The 22,430-nt window shown below is 55.2% G+C and overlaps 7 protein-coding genes across 7 annotated transcripts; 4 read left to right on the top strand and 3 right to left on the bottom strand.

Moving 5' to 3' along the window:
• Nucleotides 1-109: 109 nt before the first annotated feature.
• Nucleotides 110-1,385, top strand: MAM_00538 (splicing factor 3b subunit 4; the record flags this gene model as incomplete). The annotated part of the gene is made up of 2 exons (XM_040819337.1): nucleotides 110-129; nucleotides 206-1,385. 2 exons carry the CDS (start codon nucleotides 110-112, stop codon nucleotides 1,383-1,385), a joined length of 1,200 nt encoding a protein of 399 aa, XP_040682602.1.
• Nucleotides 1,386-1,905: 520 nt separating this feature from the next.
• Nucleotides 1,906-5,685, bottom strand: MAM_00537 (75k gamma secalin; the record flags this gene model as incomplete). Its single annotated transcript, XM_040819336.1, has 4 exons — nucleotides 1,906-2,947; nucleotides 3,003-3,575; nucleotides 3,628-3,743; nucleotides 3,796-5,685. The coding sequence occupies 4 exons, from the start codon at nucleotides 5,683-5,685 to the stop codon at nucleotides 1,906-1,908; spliced, it is 3,621 nt and encodes a 1,206-aa protein (XP_040682601.1).
• A 1,159-nt stretch (nucleotides 5,686-6,844) lies between these two features.
• MAM_00536 (Src-domain containing protein) lies at nucleotides 6,845-10,658 on the bottom strand (the record flags this gene model as incomplete). Its single annotated transcript, XM_040819335.1, has 2 exons — nucleotides 6,845-10,489; nucleotides 10,584-10,658. 2 exons carry the CDS (start codon nucleotides 10,656-10,658, stop codon nucleotides 6,845-6,847), a joined length of 3,720 nt encoding a protein of 1,239 aa, XP_040682600.1.
• A 1,544-nt stretch (nucleotides 10,659-12,202) lies between these two features.
• MAM_00535 (Serine/threonine-protein kinase domain protein) lies at nucleotides 12,203-14,349 on the top strand (the record flags this gene model as incomplete). The annotated part of the gene is made up of 4 exons (XM_040819334.1): nucleotides 12,203-12,254; nucleotides 12,347-12,414; nucleotides 12,510-12,677; nucleotides 12,742-14,349. The coding sequence occupies 4 exons, from the start codon at nucleotides 12,203-12,205 to the stop codon at nucleotides 14,347-14,349; spliced, it is 1,896 nt and encodes a 631-aa protein (XP_040682599.1).
• A 697-nt stretch (nucleotides 14,350-15,046) lies between these two features.
• On the bottom strand, nucleotides 15,047-16,773 carry MAM_00534 (Protein RAI1; the record flags this gene model as incomplete). The annotated part of the gene is made up of 8 exons (XM_040819333.1): nucleotides 15,047-15,216; nucleotides 15,424-15,720; nucleotides 15,767-15,919; nucleotides 15,970-16,175; nucleotides 16,226-16,261; nucleotides 16,309-16,340; nucleotides 16,399-16,641; nucleotides 16,702-16,773. The coding sequence occupies 8 exons, from the start codon at nucleotides 16,771-16,773 to the stop codon at nucleotides 15,047-15,049; spliced, it is 1,209 nt and encodes a 402-aa protein (XP_040682598.1).
• Nucleotides 16,774-16,981: 208 nt separating this feature from the next.
• Nucleotides 16,982-17,299, top strand: MAM_00533 (uncharacterized protein; the record flags this gene model as incomplete). Its single annotated transcript, XM_040819332.1, has 1 exon — nucleotides 16,982-17,299. The coding sequence occupies one exon, from the start codon at nucleotides 16,982-16,984 to the stop codon at nucleotides 17,297-17,299; it is 318 nt and encodes a 105-aa protein (XP_040682597.1).
• Nucleotides 17,300-17,701: 402 nt separating this feature from the next.
• On the top strand, nucleotides 17,702-21,896 carry MAM_00532 (Chromo domain-like protein; the record flags this gene model as incomplete). Its single annotated transcript, XM_040819331.1, has 4 exons — nucleotides 17,702-17,893; nucleotides 17,974-20,739; nucleotides 20,789-20,986; nucleotides 21,036-21,896. 4 exons carry the CDS (start codon nucleotides 17,702-17,704, stop codon nucleotides 21,894-21,896), a joined length of 4,017 nt encoding a protein of 1,338 aa, XP_040682596.1.
• Between the last annotated feature and the right edge of the window lie 534 nt (nucleotides 21,897-22,430).

Raw genomic sequence — 22,430 nt, 5'->3', positions numbered from 1 at the left:
AAAAAGTCCCCAACCTCGACTTTGGAGTTTGCGACATCTCAACTCGCGACGACAAATCTTCCATCGCATTCAGTACGAATAAATACAGCCTCCCCGACCGCCGTCCAAAATGGCGCAAAACAGGCACTGGTGCGTCCAGCCGACCTCGCGTGACCGTCGGCCACAACAAACTCTCACCCACACACAATGCTAACCAGCAGCCCAGGGAGCAGGACAAGGAGGCGACAATCTACATCGGCAACATCGACGAGCGCGCCACGACAGCAACAATCTACGAGGTCATGCTGCAGATGGGTCCCATCCACAACATCCACATGCCGCGTGACCGCGTCACCCAGAACCACCAAGGCTTCGGCTTCGTCGAGTTCCGCACGCCATCAGACGCCGAGTACGCGGCCAACGTCATGAACGGCATCAAGCTGTTCGGCAAGTCGCTGCGCGTGAACAAGGCGTCGGCCGACAAGCAAAAGGGCGCCGACATTGGCGCCGAGCTCTTCATCGGCAACCTCGACCCCATGGTGGACGAGAAACTCCTCTACGACACCTTCTCCCGCTTCGGCCCGCTGCTGAGCCTGCCCAAGGTCGCCAGGGACGACGGCGGCATGAGCAAGGGCTTCGGCTTCGTCAGCTTCGGCGACTTCGAGAGCAGCGACGCCGCCGTCGCCAACCTCGACGGGCAGTACATGCTCAGCAAGGAGGTCAGCGTGCAGTACGCCTTCAAGAAGGACGGCAGGGGGGAGCGCCACGGCGACGAGGCCGAGAGAGAGCTGGCCAAGCAGGCCAAGAAGCGCAACATTGTGCCCGAGGCCCAGGCCCTCCCGGCCTTTGTGACACAGCAAAGCCAGCCGCAGCCGCCGCCGCCGCACCAGCCGCCTTCGCAGCAACAGCATCAACAGCCGCCGCCGCTGCCACTACCGCCGTCAAAGGGCGGCCAGCAGTCGCCCGTCCCGACCGGCTTTGACCCGGCCAAGATTCCCCCTCCGCTTGCTGGGCTGCCGGGCCACGCGCTGCCTCCGATGGCGGCCGCTCATCACCACGCGCCGCCGCCGCCGCCGCCGCCGCCAAACTTGCACCGCAACTCTCCCTTCGGCGCGGGCCCTCACTCTCAGTCTCGATCCCCAGCCGCTCTGCCTCCCCCCCCCACAGGGCTCCCAGCTCGGCCGCCACAGAGCCAAAACTACACCAATCCCGCCGACTTCCACCCCGGCGCGTACCGGCCTCCCTCGGCATCACCAAATCCCCCCGGGTACCCAGTGGCCCCCCCTCCAGGCTTCCCAGCCGGGCCCCCAGGGGCGCTGGGACAGCAGGGACCGCCAGGGGCAGGGCCGCCCGGGTTCATGCCGCCGCCCGGATTCCAACCTCCTCCCGGCTTCGGGCGTCGTTAGAAGTATGCCACGGGCGAAGACGGGGTGAATTCCCACGCAACCACCAGGTTTTGTTTTGTACCATAATATCAGCGGCTCATTCATGTAACTAAATCAAGGGGGAAAGGGGGTCAGAAACCCCCCCGAAACGGCATGTGCAATGAAAAATCAAGCCAAAATCGCAAATCAAGACGAGACACTTGTTTATTGTTTCCGCGTCTATGCCAGTGAAGCCCCCTCGATACATGCAGGGCCCTGAGTTGCAACGTTTAGGTATCAATTGATCTTACAAATCCAGCCCGAAAAAAAACAAGCCCAGGTATGCCATTTCCTCCGCGTCACGCAGCCAACTCGCCAAACATGAGAGGCCAGGGGAGGGGAGGGGAAGAGGTGCGTGTGCAACGAGGAGGAGGAACAACAAGAAGCGCAGCGCAGGTGTAGCAGCACAGGCGGCAAGCCGAAAAGAACAAAAAAAACAAAACGCCCGGGTCCCTGAATGCGTTTTTCTTTTGAAAAGTACAAAAAGACGGCGACGGCAGCACTAGCGATCCCCCTTGCCCATGCCCGTACCCGTACCCGTGCCCAAACTCCCTGCAAATGCATCCTTGGCCTCCCTCGTAGCCTTCTCCCACTCTTGGGCGGATTCGTCCCTGTGGCCCTGGACTTCGTACGACTGGGCCAGCATGCCGTCCGCGACGCTCTGCCACAGCATGTTGCCGCTCCTTTGGGCTTGTTTGGACGCTGCGCGCGCGCTCTTGAGTGCCTGTTCCCCGATGACGTTTTCGAAGAACCGGCTGCGCATGATGCACAGCGTGACTGCCGCTCCCAGGATGTTGTTGGTCACCTTGGAGCCGGACACGGCCGCCTGAATGTGCTGCTTCTGCTGGTTCAGCTGCTGCGGGGGATCTGTCTCCAGCGCGGCCACGACGTTGTGCCATGCAGTGCGCAAGTCTATGTTCCAGTGGTTCGAGCAGAACGGCTGCATTTGCTCAATCAGCTCGTGCGTCAGGTAGTCGTTTCTGCAGCCGGGATGCTGCATGATCCACAGCCGGTTCAGGCCGGCTAGGAGCGCGATTTCTCGCTGGCCGGCCCTCACGCCGCTCGACCATGTCTGGGGTATGTCGAAGCGTCCGTCGAGGAAGATGGTCAGGGCGGCCTCGAGGTTGCCCGTCCCTTGGCGATGTACGCCGGTCAGGTACAGGGACAGTAGCCTTATCGTGGGCTGTGTAGACGGTGTGATTAGAGTCTCGAGTCTTTCCATGAATTGCTTCACCTTGCCCCATTGACAGTGGCTTGCTGCCAGGAGTCCCAGCAGTGTGTTGAGATAGGCCTGGGCCTCTGCCCGCCATGACCTCTGTCGGACGGCCGTCGACAACGACACAGAAGGTCCGTACGGAATACCGGCCGTTGAGCTGTCCCCTGTCGCGTCGTTAGCTGGCGGCGCAGGCAGGCACCGAATGGAGCGGACTCCGTGCTGCTGCTCACATGTGTCGAGGATCTTGGCGCCCTCCAGCCAAAACTCGGTGGAGCGTCGTCCTTGCGACGAAGGCTTATGCATGTTTGCCAGCCCGCTGAAAGTAAATCTGCGCAATCGAGTCAGCAAAACGATGCGCAATCTTCTGCCGTCTTGGACCCTACACGAGTGACCGTAGCTCCACCTTGGTCATGAACGACATGACGATAAAGTCAGACTCCCCGTCGCCCTCGCCCTCGCCCGCGCCCGCCAGCCGGATGATCGCCGATGTCTCCTCGCTAACGGTACGGGTATTTGAGGGCTGTTTCTTGACGGGAATGAGGAAATCCGCCCGGACGTTGTTCCACTCCTCGCACTCGTCTAATCTTTGCTGCAGCAACCGAAGTTTCTGGGCTGTCGTGTCGGGACTTTGATGGTACAGACTTGACGCAAAGTCCAGCACCAGAGTCAAGATTTCCAGGTGCATAATCTTGACAGAGGGATCAAATTGGAACTTGGCTGCTTGGGCAATACACGACTGCACACGCTCGACATTGCTATCCTTGGACGTCTTGAGGAGCGCCAGCCCTTCCAATATTGATGCGAAAACCGTCATGGCGTTGTCACCTCTCGAGTTGGCGACGTTTTGGACGGCTCGGATGTTTTCCAGGGCAGCGGCATCTGAGGCGCTGCCCATGGCCATGTAAAATGTGGACTTGAGCAGACGAAAGACGTAGTACCATTGTACGTGTTTGAACCTGCAGACTGTCAGCCTTGACAAATTGACATTAGCTAGTCTGTCTGCCTCACGCTTCGCAGTCGGATATGTGACCGTCGACGGCTTTCAGGGCCGCCTTGTGATTGCGTTGAAACAGAACCTTCAGCATGAGATACTGCATACAGTACTTCAGGTCGATTAGGCGATGCTGCGACCGTCAGCAGGACTTCAACTCTCCCCACGTTTAATTGTTGACCTACCTTGTCGCAAAGGCTGATGCCCTTGCCAAGCGCCGTCTCCGCTTCCATCAAATTATCCGTCTCTTCCTGCAAAACAGCAGCATATCTCATCCTCAGTCGAGCCTCTTCCCTTGGCGCGAGCTTGTTGTTCTGCATGACTGCTTCCAGGCATGACAGGCTAGTGGCAATCAACTTTTGATATTCGTCTACCCTCTCGGGATCGGGGGACATGGCCACGTCGTGCACGGAGCTGCGGGCTTTTTCGAGGCACTCCTCAGCTATCGCTACCATGATAGGAATTGTGTTGACGCGAGGTTTTGGCGCTGGCGATCGCTTGGTGATGCTCGGAGATTTCGTAGAAAGGGCGGGAGAATTTGTGACCGACGAATGCGGACTGGACTTGATACGAACGGGTTCATATTTCGGCTCTTGCTTAATTTCGGGCTTGATATCCCGTTTCACCGCACTGGTGTTTACGGTGATTGACTCTTGCGCTGGCGACGATTTCACCCTGACAGCTGGTTCGGACGGCTTGGAAGCGACAGAGTCTACCACAGGCTCTGGATCGGGCTCCTTCTTACCCCAGCTTTTGGGGTCGCCCATGGGCAGAGGTGGTAACGGAGGGGGCGGTGGCGCGTTGAAAATATCCAATGGATTAACAAAATTGATAGGCTCTTGAATTGCAGGGGGCAAGGGACGCTCCTCCACTGGCAGATCAAGCGTCGAAGTAGGCTGTAGCTCAAGTTCAGGTTCAGGTTCAGGTTGAGGTTCAGGTTCAGGCTCGCGTTCAGGCTCGGGCTCGGGCTCGGGCTCGGATACAGGTACGGGTACGGGTACGGACACGGGCAGCGGCTCTTGTACTTGTTGTACCGGTTCTAGAAGAGGTTCCGCAGCAGGCTGTGGGGGAGGCGGAGGAGGAGGCGGAGGAGGCGGCGTAAGCGTGAGCTGGGGTGTTTGATGCTGCGGTTGTGGTGGTGTTTGCGACTGTGTTGGGGGTCGTTGAAGATGCATTTGATTCTGCACGGGTGTACGAGATTTCATCCGCGGCGGCGGCGGCGACTGGAACTGGTGCTGCAAGTGCTGCTGTATGGGAGATTGCATCGCCTGATGCCCCGTTTGTCCCTGCAGTGAGTACTTCCTCTGCATCTGCGACGGCAACAGCGGCGATGCTCTCGGCTGCGGAGATACGCGCTGTTGGTGTATTTGCGGCGATCGAAGATGTTGTTGGGCTGCCTGTTGCTGCTGCATCTGTTGCTGTTGCTGTTGCTGTTGCTGTTGCTGTTGCTGCTGCTGCTGCTGTTGCTGTTGCTGTTGCTGTTGGTATATTCTCTGCAACATCTGATCTGAAGCCTGCGACTGTTGCGATTGCATCATGTGTTGGGCGTGCTGCTTCGCTTGTAACAGATGACCAGCATACTGCTGATGTTGCGACGCCGGCTGCGGCTGCGGCTGCGGCCACGCATGTTGCTGATGCATTTGCATCATACGTTGAGGCTGCGCCATCATGGCTTGATAATCATGATAACCACCGCCGCTGGCACCTCCACCACCACCACCCACGAAACGCGCTTCTGGCTGGTGGTGCTGGTGCTGGTGCTGTTGGTGTTGCTGATGTTGGTGTTGCTGGTGCTGCCGGGCCATCTGCATCTGCAGCATCTCCTGTTGACGCGCAGCTTGTTGACTCTGCTGGTGCGCGAATTGGTTCTGTTGCGGCTGGCCGTAAAACTGGCCTCCTACACCATTGACATACAGCCCTTGGTGGTTCTGCTGAAGGGGCGGCTGGGATTGCGGCTGCTGAAACTGCGCCTGGTGTTGATAGCCGTCCATGCCATAGATGGGGTGACGGTCTTGTTGCTGCTGCTGGCCTGGAAAACCCGGCTGCCCCGTAGGCAGCGTGCCTCGGTAGGTCATATCCGCCGTGTCTGCATCAGACTCTGGACGCGGACTCGGCCGATACCAGGATATGAGATGACGAGTCTGGATGAGGGAGATGCCTGGGCGTAGAAAACGCCAGCGACTTGCGTTTCCCCGCAGGACTGTGCACCAGAGAAGCGGACAACGACCCGGTTTGTTGGACAGAGGATAGACTCGGGGTTCTACGTCAAAGTGTCGTGCTCCGACGGACTCGAACGGCTCGCGAGGCTCGCGTGTCCTCGCAGAGTGGTGGGGGGCGGCTGGCTCGAAAGCGACTGCGCGACACGCGCGCACCGTCCGTGGCGATGAACAGAAACACCAAAGGATGGCGAAATCCACGTGGGTTTGTTTTTTTGTCGACAGATGGCGGCGGCGGCCTCGTGAATGCCGGGCAGGGTGGCGGGCGGGCGATGTGCGCAGAAGGGACGTCGTTGGGATTGCGGCTCCGGAATTGAGGTGATGGACTGGAACCCCAAACTGGAGGTCAGTCGTCAAGAGTCGGTCGCCAATGGTTGGTGGTTGGTGGTCGGTGGTCGGTGGTCCGGTGGTCCGGTGTTTTGTCCCGACAGGGTTTAGCTCGACGGATGCATCCAACATCTGAATGCTCCCTTGGTGCTGGGCTTTGGCGGAAGTAGCCACGCACGGCTCTTGGCGCTTGCCGCCTGCCGCATGTTGTGGGAATTGCTACATGACACACTCCGTACTTAAGAGGTAGGTACCTACTTAAGTACCTAAGTATCTAGGTACCTAGGTGCCCGGGTACTATTAGCCCAGTGCCATTGGCCAATAAATATTACGAGCAGAATCTGCTCGGTCCCCAGGCACAACATACTTGTTATCAAGCATTGCCATTGTTGAAGAAGAAAAAAATGAAGCGAAATCTACAAGCTATGATACAGTATATGCGCAGTATCTATCTCCAAACACCATGGTCCTGACATGTCCCTCCGTTAAAATCAAGCAGCGAATTGGTCAGCAATGAAGGCCGTCCAAAATTCCCAACGCCATTGTCTGCATGTATCGCGAGCCTCGGTCTCCTTTGACGCTTTGCCGACGTCCATGGCTGCATTTCTGCTCTCCAGACCGAATTCAGTATGCCGTCTGTCACCTCTGCATTCCCGCGCCACCATGGCCGTGGCGGTTTGCGTTAACCCCTTTAGCCAACACAAGTCCATTCGGCAAACACGCACCATCGCGCGGTGCGGTCTGCCAACACCAAACCTCTCCACACGCCCCTCTCGGAGCATTTAATGATGGTCTCCCATGTTCCGCCGTCACTGACATCTTCGTCGTCAGATAGCCCTCTGCTGCCAACGGCAATGCCCTTGCGGTCTTCCTTCCTCATAAGACGGAGGATCTTGCCGCCGGGCGTTTGAATAGCCAGCTTGGCAGGCTTCTTGCCTGCCACTGTGCCGCTGGCTGAGCTGGGATTCGATCCGCTCACACTCGATGCATTCATGCTCATAGCCGAACTCGGCCGGGCAAAGGGATTGGGGCTCGTCCGTCCGGGGTTCGATGCCGGAGTCAACGTCGAATTATGTCCGCTAAACGTCGAGCTTGGGTGCTGTCGAATGGCGAAGACAAACGTATTGTTAAGAGCTAGTCTTTGACATTGAGGCTGCACCACGTAGATGTCGTGACGTTGAGCGTGCGGAGTAGGGTGTCGGGTCACAAAGTCGTATGGCGGATTCTCCCCCGTGTGCACAATGGGAAGTGCGAATGCCAATGGATGAGGAATGTCTTTGATACTGTGCATCAATCCACGCTTGCCAGCATAGATCTTGAGTGTGCCCTGGCCCTCGTCTCCTGGAAGAAGGGCCTTCACCGTGTACCGCTTCACCCCGTCATACCACTCTGCCTGCGCCAGCGCTCTCTTCTTTACAACCTCTCCACTCTCAAACACATCGCCATCTGCGTCCCGAGTATATGCTCGAGCTTCCACCTCGGCGGCCACCTCAATGTCTGCTGGCACATTAAATTTGATGTGGACCATTTCAAGATCTTCGATTCTCGTCGCAGCCGTGTTGTAGTCAACCATCTCAATTTCGTTGCGGAAAAACGATGGGCAAGTGCAGGGAAGGTTGAGCAAGATCTCATGAGCCACAGGGGGCACAATGTGCTGCTGATCGTGGTGCTCGGGAACGTGTGTCCAGCACACTTCCGTCGGACGAGCGAGGAACCACCAAGAGTCGGCCGTCGCTCCATTGGCACTTGAATATAGCCCACGCTTGGGGTTCGATGGGCTGGCCAAGCAGCAATCGATGATGCGCCACTCATTGTCAACAATGACAGCATTCCACCAATGATTTGATCGAGGCATCATGTTGAGATCTGTCACATCTCCTGGGTTCTTGAGATAACCCCGGACAATCTCGCATTCCAGCCCAACGGCAGCACACATCTCCATGACCAGGACGGCGTATTCTTCCGCACAGGCCCTCTTGGCTTGGATGACGCGACGCGTGTCAATATCGCCCTCAAAGTCTTCCTCCCAGCAGATCTTCTCAGATACCCACGTAAAAATAGCTCGCAGACGTTGCACATCGCTTCTGTAAGGTCGACACACATAAGTTGTTGCGAGTTGAATAGCACTCGTCATTGGTGGCATATCCCCGATGAACCGTGAGTTTTTATCCACCTGGCTCAGATTTATCGACTGGTAGTTGATTGTCTCTCTCACTGGCATACCATCTGCTGCCTCGTCGCCTTCAATCTCCTCGTACATTTCGTCCACCGGGTTCAAGGCGGGATATTCCATCACCTGGCAACGCTCTTGACGCTCGTTCCTCTCCGCTTTGCTTAGAGAATTTGACCTATTCACATCGCGACGAACTTGGACCCAGTCCACGCTGCTACCGCCAGTGAGTCCCATATCTCGGGCTGCATTGCTCCCGTAATCTGGGCCACTGATACCAGTCATCCTTGAGCTCATGGGAGTTTGCGCCGCAGAAGGCCGTGGTCGATTGAATGGCGATGCCCGAACTGAATTGCCTCCGCCTATGGAGCCTGCTGCAATGCTGCCTCTGTTGCTTGCAACACCAGTTTTGGCAGAGTCAAAGATCTTCTTGAATATGCTTCGTTTAGGTGCCTTGGGTTGGACCAATCCTCCTATACACGCTGTCAGATCGTCTTCCACGCCGGTCTGGGCCTCCGACCGACTGTTTCCGGCGACTTGGCTCGCATGACTGCTGTGGTATGTGACGCCAGTAAAGGGTGAATCGGGACGGTCTAGCTCGGCTTCGCGAGTGTCCATAGCACTCTGCGAGCGCATATGCTGACGAGCCATACTGCCGGCACTCGTGGAACTGATACCGCCAGCTGAAACTCCACTCCAAAGAGTCCTTCCGCTACTTTGGGTTGATGAGCTGGTGTGGCTTTGGTTGCCCGTCGAAGCATTGGTGGTGTTGGTTCTGGTCGTCATCGTTCTCCCTACACTCCCGTTCGCGGTACCACTACCGCGCCCTATCTCATACGCGGATTGTTGAGGCCTCAATTGTCGTGGGCGACCAGCTGGCTCACCAGCCGAGGATCTGGGTCTTTGATAGGGCTGACCTTTCGGTGGTGGTGGTGGAGGAGGCATATCTCCCTCGGCGTCAAGATCTATGTCTGCTGCCACCCCTGCGCTTTTGCTGTAGTGATGCATACTCTGGAATCGTTTCTCCATGCGCTCCACATAGTTGCTTAACTCGGGCAGTTCGTGCTTCTGACCTCGAGTACCATTTTGAAGGGATGTATCCTGGGAGGATCCGCCACTCCAGGTTTCGTAACCCTCATCACGGTGGGCTATTCCCATGGATGTAAGAGGTCTCGTGTTCCCCGAGCCCTTGCGCCTTGATTTGTTTGCAATTGCATCAAAAGATTCTGGTGCCCAGGGACCAAGCGGTTGTTCCTCCACTTCTGCGTGCCGGACCTGGTCGCCACCCCAACTGTTTCCTAGCCCATCTAGTTGGTCCAGCTGTTTCATGACACTGTCCATCGCTTCTCTTAGCGGCGATGGTGTCATGTGAAGCTCATCGGAAGAGTGCTGGCATGGTGATGGACCCTGGGGTGTGTGCTCTTCACTCACTTCTCCTTGACGTACGGAATTATGTTCAGGCACATGCGAGGCATGTGTCGGGGTCTGTGGCGGATGGTGATATGAAGCGTTCGACCCGTGTCTCGTCATGACCGCAGGAGAATATGGACGGAAAGAAGCATTGGAACCGTGCCGTGACATGTCACCTGGTCGGGATCCGCCGCCGACATGTCGATGAGGGGGTGGTGCTGGAGGAGCAGAATCTCTTGCAGATGTGCCCCGATGACCGTCTCGGTAGGACTGTGATAGTGCTGGCGATGGTGCCCGAGAGCCATATCTGCGCACCGCAGGCGGCGATGGTACCCTGTCAATGGTATCGTGGACTGATCTGTTGAGAGAGCTGGCAGACTTGTCTTTGAGCTGCTGCTGCTGAGCTTCAGGGGCAGGGGCCGCGGCAGCAGATGAAGCAGTCTTGGGAGGATTGCGATAGGACGTTGGTTGTTTAGCCGTGGTATAATGGGGAGCCTTTGCGTATGCTTCGAAGGGCTTGCGAAAGGTTTTTGACTTGGCCGGTAAGTTTTTGGGACTGGGGGTATTGCTTCCTGGCAAGGGGCTCGCCGATCTTGTCATGGGACGGAATTCTTCAGGGAGAATCTCGACAAAGTTGGAAGGAAAGGATCCAATTGTTCTTCGATCTCGGTACAGACGTCCAACCCACCACGATCCATCGCCTGCATTCAGACACTCAATGAGATCTCCTTCGATGAAGCCTAGATCTCGCTTGGACTGTGTATATGTCAGTGATTTGGGGCCATTGAGACGTTCTGCCAGAGCTTGTAGATCAGGTAGATATGGAACAGGGCAAGGATGCAACACAGACCTCGCCTCCCCAAGAATAAACAGCTCTGCACCAGCATGGAAACTTGGCTGGGAGCGCTTGTGGTGCAGGAACCATTTTAGCAGCAAGTTCAAGACGGGACGGGCTCGTGCAGTCCAGACGTCCACGGCAATGTTGATGGGCAATGAGTGGTCTATGCGAGACAATTCGCAAATGAAATTTCGACGGCTCCAAAACCACCGCGTCGCATGCAGGTTTCGCACCGCGTTGGTCCGTAAATGGTGGACAAACAACGGCTTGCACCAACAAAAGATGGGTTAATCGGAGTGAGGAACACAGGTTGATTCTTCACCCTGCATAGTCGCTGTGGTCGTCATTCGATGCTGCAAGTTCAACCGGAACTAAAAAAGAGGCGAAGAGAATCAGGAGGTTGCAGGTATGAAGATGCTTAGCTGGAGGACTAGCGGCCGGTCTGACTTGGCAAACGACGTTGGACAATGGAGAGATGCTTCTTGTCACGGAACAACGGGTGTGCCCAGTCGCGTAGGGGTCTCACGGTCTCAACTGCTGGTCACTTGACTTGAACGGTCGGTCCAAGTTGCTTGACAAGCGTCCATTTCCTGCAGCATAGCAACGGTGACAGCAACAGCGTCGCCCGACGGTGCACGATGCGGCCTGTTGGAAAAAAAACAGAGGGGCGGCCGTTACCAGGGCAACTGGGATGCACGCCCTGGACAGAGCCTAAAAAACGCCCCCCCAAGCCGCCTCTTGGCCGCCCCTAGAGCGCCCCTGAGCCACAGCACCCTGCGCGCTGTGCCCGCTGAATCGGGCGTTGACCAATGACAGCTGTCAGCGCGTGGGCACAACGATGCTGCGACGAATTAGCGGCTCGCAATGCTCCTAATGAGAATACGGAGTAGGCAGCATCAGTCGTCTAGTAACAATGCAATGCTAACTTGACTACTGCTGCCCTGCTGGGCCGCCGGTGTGACGGCCGGCCTATGACGGTCCGCCCTAAAGCCGGCTTCGTTCCAACGCACAATCCAGATGCAGCAATGTTGCTCGCGTGGCACGTTTTCGCTTTTGGCCGTAGCAATTGTCAACACCATCGCAGGCCGAGTCACGATGCGACAAAAGGCGAAGAGGACCTTCGACTTTTCTCCTTCTCGACAATACTTTTAATGCTGTCGCTTCCTCTTCCCCCCTCCCCAGCAGCCAAGGTCCCCAGCAAGCCGCCCCAGTCGCAGCTGTCCAAAAAAGGAGATTTGTAAACAAAGGAGCGGTCCAAGCTCTACACCCAGCCAGCCCTGCTGCTGTCCCAGACAACGAACGACACACCTCATTAAAGCGAGCCGGCATTGATTACCACCAAGTTACGGCGTACCCTCCGCTGGGTAGGCGATCCGGCCTATTATTATAGGTATTATCTAGCCGCACGATCCAGCTCACATCCTCTTGTTCTCTTCTCCCCGTCTCTACATCGATATCTTTAGATTTACGCCTTCGGCGCAGTCGTACAAACCCTCGTTTCTGGCCCGTGAGACTTTTGTTCCGAGGCGTTTCCATCTCGGATTGCCACGGTCCGTCCACAGGCACAGCATTGGCCGTCTCGTGCTCCAGCCCAATTCAAGAAACGGCACGCTGCATGACGTCAAGACAACATGGCCGATGAGGGTGTTGCAGAGCACTATCAGGTCTTGGAGGAGCTTGGCCGTAAGTTCAATCTTTAACAACAGCTACCTAGTCATTGTGCCCGACAGTCAATGCGATTTGGAAAATCGAAGCTAATGCGCACCTCTCAACAGGTGGAAGTTTTGGTGTCGTCTATAAAGGCATCGAGAAGGCAACAGGCGAAACCGTGGCCATCAAACACGTGCGTACCCAGCCCGACCTAGTTTTAGGAAACGGGACGCCAACAGTGATGTCGAGGCCCACTGCTAACAATTTACCCCTTACGCATATATACAGATCGATCTCGAGTCCAACGACGATGATATCCAAGACATACAGGCCGAGATAGCCGTCCTCAGCACGTGCTCCAGTCCGTTTGTGACCCAGTATAAAGGCTCGTTCCTTCGGGGACATAAGCTCTGGATTGTCATGGAGTACCTTGGGGGCGGCTCCTGTCTAGACTTGGTGCGTTGCGACTGTACTTGTCCGTGTGCCGTACCTTTGCATCAACTGACCAAATATCCAATAGTTGAAACCCGCCAACTTTAGCGAGACACACATAGCCATTATTTGCCGCGAGCTGTTGTTGGGCATTCAGTATCTTCATACCGAGGGCAAGATCCATCGGGATATCAAGGCTGCCAACGTCCTACTCTCTGAAGCGGGCAAGGTCAAGCTAGCAGACTTTGGAGTCGCCGCTCAATTGACCAACATCAAGTCTCAGCGAAATACTTTTGTCGGTACCCCGTTTTGGATGGCCCCAGAAGTTATTCAACAAGACGGATACAGCTTCAAGGCAGATATTTGGTCTCTAGGTATTACCGCCATGGAGATGGCCAACGGCGAGCCCCCATTGTGCCATATTCACCCCATGAAGGTTCTTTTCCACATTCCAAAGAACGCACCTCCACGACTTGAGGGCGACTTTAGCAGAGACTTTAAGGACTTTGTAGCTCAATGTCTCACCAAGGACTATGAGCGCCGACCCTCAGCACGGGATCTATTGAAGCACCGTTTCATTCGTTGTGCTGGTAAGGTTGAAGCTCTGCAAGAACTCATTGCGCGTCGCCAAATGTGGGAGGCCAACCAGAATCGTCAGAGACATCCCATCTACTACCAGGAGACCCTGCAAACAATATCCCCAAAGGACGAAGACCAAGAGTGGGTATTTGATACGGTCAAGTCGGTTGCGATGGTGCCACCCAAGCGGCCAACCATCAGACATCGCAAGCCATCTTCAATGCTGGCCACTGAAGAAGGTCTGCGCAAACTCGACACAGCCGAGGGACCACTGGGTCCGTCATCACCGGCAACAGGCACAATGCGAAAGTGTACCGTTCGCCGCGCCCCATCACTGGCTCATTCCAACTCTGTCCGATCTAGCGGGTCACCGCGTCCCACGGTCGCACCCAAGAAGCCCTTACAGACCGACATGTCATTTGGAAATTCTGGATCGACTATGCGTCTGTTCCGACGCGTTCCTTCAGACAGCTCGACCAATGGCCAAATCGGAGGACCATCCTCGCCCGATGATGTTTTCTGCGACGAAAACCTTCCCTGTCCTATTGCGTCACCCGTCGAGCCCTATAGCAAGGAAGCCATCCTGGGCAGGCGTCTATACAACAAGGCCGTAGAACCCACTCTGGCTGAATTGCATGCCCAGACGTCGGCTATGCAGAAGAGGGAAGCTCTGGCCAAGCTGTCGGACGCGTTCGCCGCCCTCAATGCTGTAGACCCAGAAGGGGCATATCATCTCATGAGCAACCTCGTTGGGTCCATATCACATGACAACAAGCTCAACGCCTCCTTTCTTCGACAGCCGGTGCAAAAAGATCCAGACGACGGGACTCCTCTAGGAACGGTCATTGTCAAGAGCTCTGCCCCTTCCCTGGCCAGTCCCACCAAGCTAGTCCTCAGCTCCAACAATCCCCATCTCAAGAGCCACCGCCGACGCCAGACTGCATCTCCTCGAACCAGCTTGGCAGATAAGGAACTTGATAGGGAGAAGTCAGGCCTTTTGGAAGAAAAGTACCCCGGCCGGGATGCACGAAGCGGTATGGAACACTGCAAGCAGTTGTCTGATATTCTATATCAACGATGGGCCGACAACCTCCGCATCCGCTGGCCAGCTGTATAAACTCATCGTGCTGGTTGAGATGTAACCTGGCGTACTGTTTCACGATTACTGAGGATGAGATACGCCTGCTCACGCAGGTAATGAAGATGTTGCTATTTTTCTTGTGGTTTTGTTGGCCTTCTCCCCCCACCACCACCTTTTTTTTTCGTCTTTTCCTCTTTTTGGCATGAGTACGCTCGAGTGTACGATATTTGAGTAGCGCGACTGCATTGAATTTGCATAGCACAGCTCGGAAAGCATAAGATTGTTTGCATCACGTGTTTCGAATGTGGACAGGCATCCGGAATGCATACATGTCTGGATAAAAGTTCCATATACACATGGAAGGTTCTGTGGCTGCCATTCTCTGGTAGTATGGATATATTGCTTCTTGTTTCGTTGGATTCCACCGGACCATGGCGTTAGGGTTTCAGGAATTTGAGCTTTTGATTTGTAGGTAGATCTAGGCAGGATGTGTGAAAAAAATCGATTGCACACAACTTTTCTTGACGTCATGATAATTTCCATGGTGCATTTGCCTTTTTTTCTTTCTTTTTTCAATCAAGTTTTGAATGTCAAGGTAGTCCAGGGCGAGTGTGCACCAGTCCAGGGCATTCGGATATCGGTTTCGTAATTTGCAGACGGCGGTTTGCCGTGGCAGGATGACCGGGACGTATCTCTCGGAGCAATACTGATCTTGCTTGAAGCGCGCAAAGGTTCAGGGCTCTGGGCTTGGGCCCAGGGATAGCTTAATTCGCCAGTTCTTGAATTCCTCGGAGAGAATGCTGCCGTGGCCTGTTTCCTCAACCTTGAAGACTTCGATGGTGGGCGAGGCGGGCCGGCGGCGTATGCGCCAGACACCTTCATCATTGATGGTGGTTTGGAGAACTATTGTTGTTGCGTGCGTGGTCAGCGAATTGTCGCGGCCGTGGTGAATGGTCTACCTTGTAAGAGCAATAACGGACCAAGGTTCGGAAGAACAAGGTCGAAACAAGATGAGTTAAATTAAATAGTAGGAGCAAGTTAAAAGGTGGCGGGAAATGTCTTGAAAAGTAAGGGAAACCGGGGGGAAAGGGGGTTAAAGCAAGTGCTTACATTCGAGAAACTCGCCCGCGAAATTCACACACATGTCCGCATTCCACTGCGCGCCGGGCCTCGAATTCACCGTCTGCGGAATATTGTGTGTTTCAATCTCCTTGACATCCACAAGGATGCCATCCCTTGTGCGGAAACCCACGATTATTTTGGGCACGCCTAGCAGGAACGATTGGATCCAAAACTTCATGAGCTTGCGGTGGAAGTTGTCCATGTCGTGTGCGGAACGTATCTCAGCCGTGGTTTTGAGTTCGACCCAGTTGATGGGCTGGCCGGGCAGGGGTTTGGAGTCCCATACTGGTTTTCTTGTTAGGGCGGCGTCTTTTTGGGAATATGCAGTCACAGGGGGAAGCGATGGAGAGAAGGAGAAGGAGAAACGTGCTTGCGTCTACTTCGCCGCCTAGACAAAGGATGGTCTTGCCGATGCCGGTGCGTACGACGGAGCAGTATTGCTCCTTGTTGTTGACGGTCTGGTTCTCGCGGTTTTCGATCCACTCTCTCGATGTTTCCGCCCATATTTTGGGCAGCGTGGAAAGGGTCTCGAACTTATAGCCTGAGGAAGGGAAGGGTGAGTCCTTGTGTCCTTACGAGCCTTGGGAGGGCGACGGTCCGAGGGAGGGACGGAGGGGGAGCGAGGCAGAGCGGAAATACCCCAATATTGCATGACTTCTAACGGGGGGCCGCGTCGGGGCCCGCGATGGCTCTCCTTGGCCCGGGATTGGAGTTTATACTCGTTGTTTTCTTCTATGAAGCTGGAGATTGGTGAGCTGGGGTGCCCAGTTGTCGAGTGCGGGATACGTACATGCATTCTTGGTACAGAGTGGCATTCATCTCAAAGCTACGCCCGTTAGTTGGCTTCCAGACGTGACTCAGGAATACACACACCCATCCCGTTGCTCAAATGGCGCCGCCATGATCTGCTTCGTCAGTATCTCATATGAGCATGGACAGAACGGATGGTGGAAAGAGGCACACCTTGGTCATCATCCCCCGCCAGGTAACTAGGTTGGCATCAATCTTCTTCCCCGTCTCCCTTTCATGCGCCAGGATGGTCTTCAGCAGGCCATCTAGATGCTCGTCTCTGGAGTCATCTAGTTTTTGGAATGTGTTGAAGCCCCGGGATAGGTCTGCTCCCAGCTGCGGGGTGTAATAATACTTGATGGAGGAGTCGTCGAGGCGAAACTCATGATTCTCATCGTACGAAAAGCAGGCAAATTCCTGAGCGAGTCAGCCGGGCCAGGCGGACGAACACAAATAGCTGGCTATGATCAAAAACACCTTTGGTCTTTTTACGGGCTGGCTCTGGCCGGTGAAGCGGCCGATGGGCTGTATTGAGAATGTGGCCGACATTGTGAGTGAGAGTGCTGTACGCAGCCTTAGTTGGAAACGTGGTTAGTTGAGCTGCGTAGGAGCGGACAGGCGCCGTGGCCACTGCACGTAGCATCTGATCGATAATGCGCGTACGAGCTATGGCGTGTGTTCCAAGTCAAGTCGTCGAAGGCAAAGGGTAGGTTCGATGCGCAAGTCCGGGTCTGACTTGGTTGGTGATTTCGTCAACATGGGTGGAACTCGATCTGCGTCGACGAGATTTTTGGCGGCTGCTGCTGGGAGTGTTGTCAGACCGGTGCTGTACGAGGAAGTGTGCTTGATTTCAATGATTACCTCGAGCGAGAACTCAATCAGTTGTACCGAGTTGACCAGTCGAAATAATGAGATTGTTCTTGTAGGAAGTGGAATGTTCAATGAAAGGCGGCGGGTGCAGGGTGAGTTCAAGCCAAAGGGACAAAAAGGATGCCTGTATTCGAATTCTGATCTGCTGCTCAGTGTTCAGCACCAGGAAACACTTGTCACACTCTGCATTGTGAGCAACGCTTGAAAGCACATCAACCTAAGATTTAAAAAGGCCCAATTTCTCTTTTTCAACCTTCTTCACCAAATACTTTCTTTGCCCTACTGCGGACCCAACCTTCAACGATACTTGAGCAAGACGAGCAGCAAGTCGCCCACGTGATCAACCAGGCACGAGAAACCCTAACCCTGACTGACCGTCCGCCCGCTGGAGTCCTGGCCGAACCGATGCTCCTCATCCCCAGCCTTGTTGTATTCGGGCTGCGCAGACCAGCTCACATCCGCCCTGCGTCGACGCTTTGCGCCAGACCGAACCGCCGGCCGCCTGGTCTGTCTGCGAGTCTCTGTGCGACTTCCTCCGCTGTGCAGGTCGCATATTTACCCTCGGGCACCTCGTACGCTACCCGCGGAGCTCCTTTCCACCAGGTCAATGCCCGGACCACGACGCCCTCAACTTCGCGAAGCAAAGTTACGGCGCACCGTTGACGTCCCGCACGACAGCGACAACGACTGGTACACCATCAAGACAATCCTCGACGAGCGGGTAGTACGGGGTCGGGTCGAATATTTGGTCGACTGGGACCATAATAGAACGACTGGCGAGACATATTCTCCCACCTGGGTATGTTCTGAGCTTCTCGTCATCCTATCCTGCCTGGGTAGCCGCCTTGTACAACGCTGATCGCCTGTCTGTGGCCCTAGAGCCGAGAAGTGACAGACGCAGCCCGAGACGAGTGGGAGCAGAAAAAGGAGGCACGCGCGACTGAGGCGACTGAGAATCGCACTCAAGATAGCCCAGACAGCCAGTCGCCGCGGCCGTCCAACAGGCGAAAGCGGCAGAGACCCCAGGCAGCCGCCCCGTCTGGTGCATCTCGTCGGCGACGGTCTCCTACCGACGACACCGACGACACCGACGACGTCGACGCCCATCGCCCCACCAAGGTTGCTAGAGTCTCGCGTGGTGCCACTCCGTCAGAGGAGCCTGTGCCATCTATTGTCTCTATATCCTCTCCAGCCAGCCTTGACGAACTTGACGGCCTCGACCCTCTTGCCCATTCGACCTTTGACGCTCGACTCTCCCAGCAGCTCGTTGTTGAGCTGCAGGCCAAGTCGGACTTTGACCCGTCAGAATACGCCAGCCAACATAATACCCAGAGCAGCGGCCAGTCCTCGCAGTCAGTCGCTGAATTGGAAGAACGGGACGAGCGGAGTCTCCTGGCCTCCCAGCTTACTAGACAAACTATCCCTGATTCGCAGGAACCTTCTGGACAGACCTGGACGCAGGAACAGCCGGCCATAGACTTTGAGCCGTCCTCACAGGGCTCACAGGGCGGAATATCTCAGCACCAGACTCAATCTCAAATCCAGCCAGAGACTTGTTCCCAGCTGGCTTACCCTGCCGGGGAACTATCTAGCCCACCTCGCCGCTGGGCTGGTTCCATATTCAAAGAAGAAGAAAAGAGCTGCTCGGATCGATCCAACGCGAACGCTGACATCCCATCCCATCAACCTGGCCGAGGGGAAGTGCGGTCTCTCATTGCAAGCCAGGACTTCGCCCTAACGATACCTGCAACAGAGCCGCCTTCTGTCCAGTCTCCCCAGGGAAACCAAGACCTTGCTGCTGCCTCCGCTAGCAGTCCTGTGTTTCTTTCTCAAGTAGCGGTAGCCCAATTCAAACTTTACGCGAATTCGGTGTCTAGCCAAGAATCCCCTTCTGAAGACACAAAGAAAAACTCGAAAAGCACTGAAGTGCTGAATGCTGATTTTCCCGCAGAACTTTGGGGCGAATCTCACGGCGAGTCCCAAGACGCCCAGGTTTGGCAAATCAACCCGTTTGTATCGCATGTTAGAGCCTTTTCTGTCAGCCACGACGCGGCCAACTCATCACCCTCGTCATCCCTAAAGGTGTCCCCAGTTGAGCTGAAGCCTGAGTACGAGTCTCTTTTCGCCCTCGCAATGGAAAACCAAAATGCGAATGAGCCCGCAAACCCGACGCCACGGCCATCGGCTGTTGATGAGCTGAGCCAAATCCTCAACTTCAATACGGTCGTAGGTGACGGTTCACCACATCCACGAGAAGGACCCCCTTCCGAACACGCTGCCGAGCGCGCTGCGTCTTTCGAGATGCCAGCTACCAACTTGAGCATTCAGGATCGTCACCAACAACCTTCGCCTGCTGAGCATGCATCTCCAGGGCCTCAAAGTGAGCAACTAGAATTTGATATTACCCCCTTGGTTTCCCAGGTCTCTGCCGTGACCTCAATGAAGAGTATCGTTGACAAAATTCTTGCGAATACAGATTTATCTGCCTTTGGCACCATGATGCCGGATGTGTCACATAAGTCTCAACCCGAATTGTCCACCATCTCACTGGCGGACATCTCTAAACAGCCCGACCTCGCAGCTCCCCTACCTCTAATGCCATCGCTACTTTCTCATGACAACCTTCCCTCTAACACCGTGGGAAGTTCTGGCGTGTCTGTTTCAATGGGACAACCCCAACAAGAACACGAGTCAAACGAAGAATCTAGTGATGAATCTCCGGAGCCCATTACCCTGAAGCACATCATTACACTGCCTTTCCAGGCTCGCCTGAGGCCGCTGTATGATAAAATTTTGCTTGATTCAAAGAGCGATGTTACTCAGTTTGGCGCCATATTCAATAGCGAGGACTGCGCCGAGCCAGACGAAGCTCTCGTTCAGAAGATTGACCAAGTTTTCAGTCAGCTGCACAGTATTTGCGACTATCCCCCAGACGCAGTGGGTGGCGCTCTTGAAGATTTACCTTCGGAACAGCTCATCAAATACTGCTACGACGCGAATTCCAAGTTCAATTTTATATATGAACTCCTGCAAGGGATTCAGAAAGAAACCCACGTTCTAATTGTAGCCAGCTCTACGGACCTATTAAGACTTCTCTATCGTCTAACAGAGGTACTAGAGATCGAGTGCGTATGTGTTGATATTGGGAAGTTTAAGAGCAGGTTTACTTCGTCATTAGCCAGGGTAACCCTTATACTTCCTGGACGGAATGTTGAGGGAGATGACTTTGATGTTGTGATCGGATATGATCACTCTTATGGCGGATCAGAAATTGCCAAGAAGCTAGAGCCGGAGATTCCAGAAGCGCGGTCGCCGATGGTGTTGATGCTGGTCACCACACACTCTATTGAACACATCGATCTCTACATCCCTGACGATTTAACACTCCTGGAGAGGAAGAACGCGCTTATGTCTGGGATAGTGCGGTCCAGACATCTTGTGAGCGACCCCGACCGTGGGTATCCAGAACCTCACCAGATTGCCGGCCTGTTCCTCGACTACTTGAACGGACAGGTTGAGGGAATAATCTGGGAGCCCTTGCCTGTCCCCGAAGAGGTCATGGACATCTATCTTAACTCTCAATCGCGCTCGCAGATGCCTGTCGAAGGGACGCCGGAGGTTGAGAATGCTCGGAAGCGCAAACTGGTAAGTTGACTCCCTTCCAGTGATGAATAGCTTTCCTAACAATGGATAGGATGAGTCTGACGACGAAGATGTGAAGCGGATGCGCATCTTGTCTCATAGGCAGTCGACGGTGCAGACGAACGAGGCACCAGTCCCTGATGATGTGAAGACGCTGCTGGACTCTGCAAATATCGAAAGCACGCCACTCAAGGCTTCCCACGCTCATATCAGCGTGCCAATATGTGTCCTACAAGCCTTGGCTGAGCAGGTATGGGATCCCACTGCACACGAGAAGCCCACTTGTTAACCTGCTTCAGAAAAATGAGCTCCAGCGTCAAGTAGAGGTAGCAGACAGAGACGCCGAGTACAAAAGTCTCATCTCCGGACTCGAGGTCAGCATCAAGGAGTACCAAAGGACAAACGCGAAGATGTACTCGTCACAACGGCAGGCCGTGGAAGACCGCGCCAAATTTGAACGGGATGCGCTCAAGGCCGAGTCCAACCTGGTCCAGGCCAACGAAACGGGCCGACGAGATGCAGAAAAGGCCCAAGAGAAGATTGCTGATCTCGAGGCAATCGTCGTCCGCCTGACCGCCGACCCATCCAACCCAGACGAGCCGTCGCCTCTATCCAAGACTCAGTCCTATCTTCAAGAATCCCTCGATAGAATCGCCATGCTGGAGAAGCGCCTTGAAAACGCCCACAAGGACGCCGACTACGCTCGCAGACTTTACCAAGAAGCTACCACTGCATCCAGCGTTCTGCGCGGCGAAAATGCCGACCTCGTTGAACAAGTGGCCGATCTGTCCAAGAAGACGGCCGAGACACTCGGCAAGGTTCACCAGATCCAGGCAGATGCCACAATCAAGACGTACCTCCATCAGATTCGGGATCTGAGGGCGCAGCTTCGCGAGCGAGAGCTGGAGCTGGACTTGGCCAGGGAGGAACTGCGGACACTGAGGAACGGACGGAGGGAGACTAGACACGTGAGCGTGCCGCGGAGCCCAAGGATGGGCATGATGAGTCCGAGGACGGGGAGGGCGACATACGGCAGCGCAGGCGGTTCGACTAGCAGGGGGACGAGTCCGGCTCCGACGAGCACCGAGGGGGGTGTGCTTGCGGGGATGCAGTTTCTGGGGCAGCCGCCGAATGGGAGGTGGCAGCATCTCAGAGGTTGAGAGCGGCATGTAGTGCTTCTCTCTGTAGGATGGTCCGGACGGCAGGGGACGAATCGGGCTGCCTTTTCTGTTCTCTTCCTTGTCTGCATGCCGGATCGGCTGGCTGGCGTTGGGGTTGGACCTCTAGCTTTTGCCTGTCGATGTGGCCTACCTGTAACCTGAATGATTTGGCTTTGTAGCGTCCGCTTCTGATTAGTTGGACGTTCGAAATCTCACATGGAACTTGATGTCCATGTTGAACGGTACGAGCTCCATCGTGGTGTCAGCGGGTACAATGGGCTGCAGCCGTAATGACAACAGGCCCGACAAATGCAACACTCCGATTGCAGCGGTCGCGGCATCGATGATACCTTCCGATATGAATTGTCATATAACACACTGGTTTGCGGCTTGTTCCCTTTGTCAACGGAACCGACCCCTCCGGTCTATCTTTGCCCTCCACTGCCCATCCGCCTGGAATAACATGTACAAAATGACTTGTTTCCGCCCCAGCGGCAGCAAACAAATTACTCCTTTGCAAAGAAACACCACTCC

Source organism: Metarhizium album (assembly GCF_000804445.1).
Source record: "Metarhizium album ARSEF 1941 chromosome Unknown scaffold_1, whole genome shotgun sequence".
NCBI lineage: Eukaryota > Fungi > Ascomycota > Sordariomycetes > Hypocreales > Clavicipitaceae > Metarhizium > Metarhizium album.
This window is presented reverse-complemented; position numbering and strand designations above follow the sequence as displayed.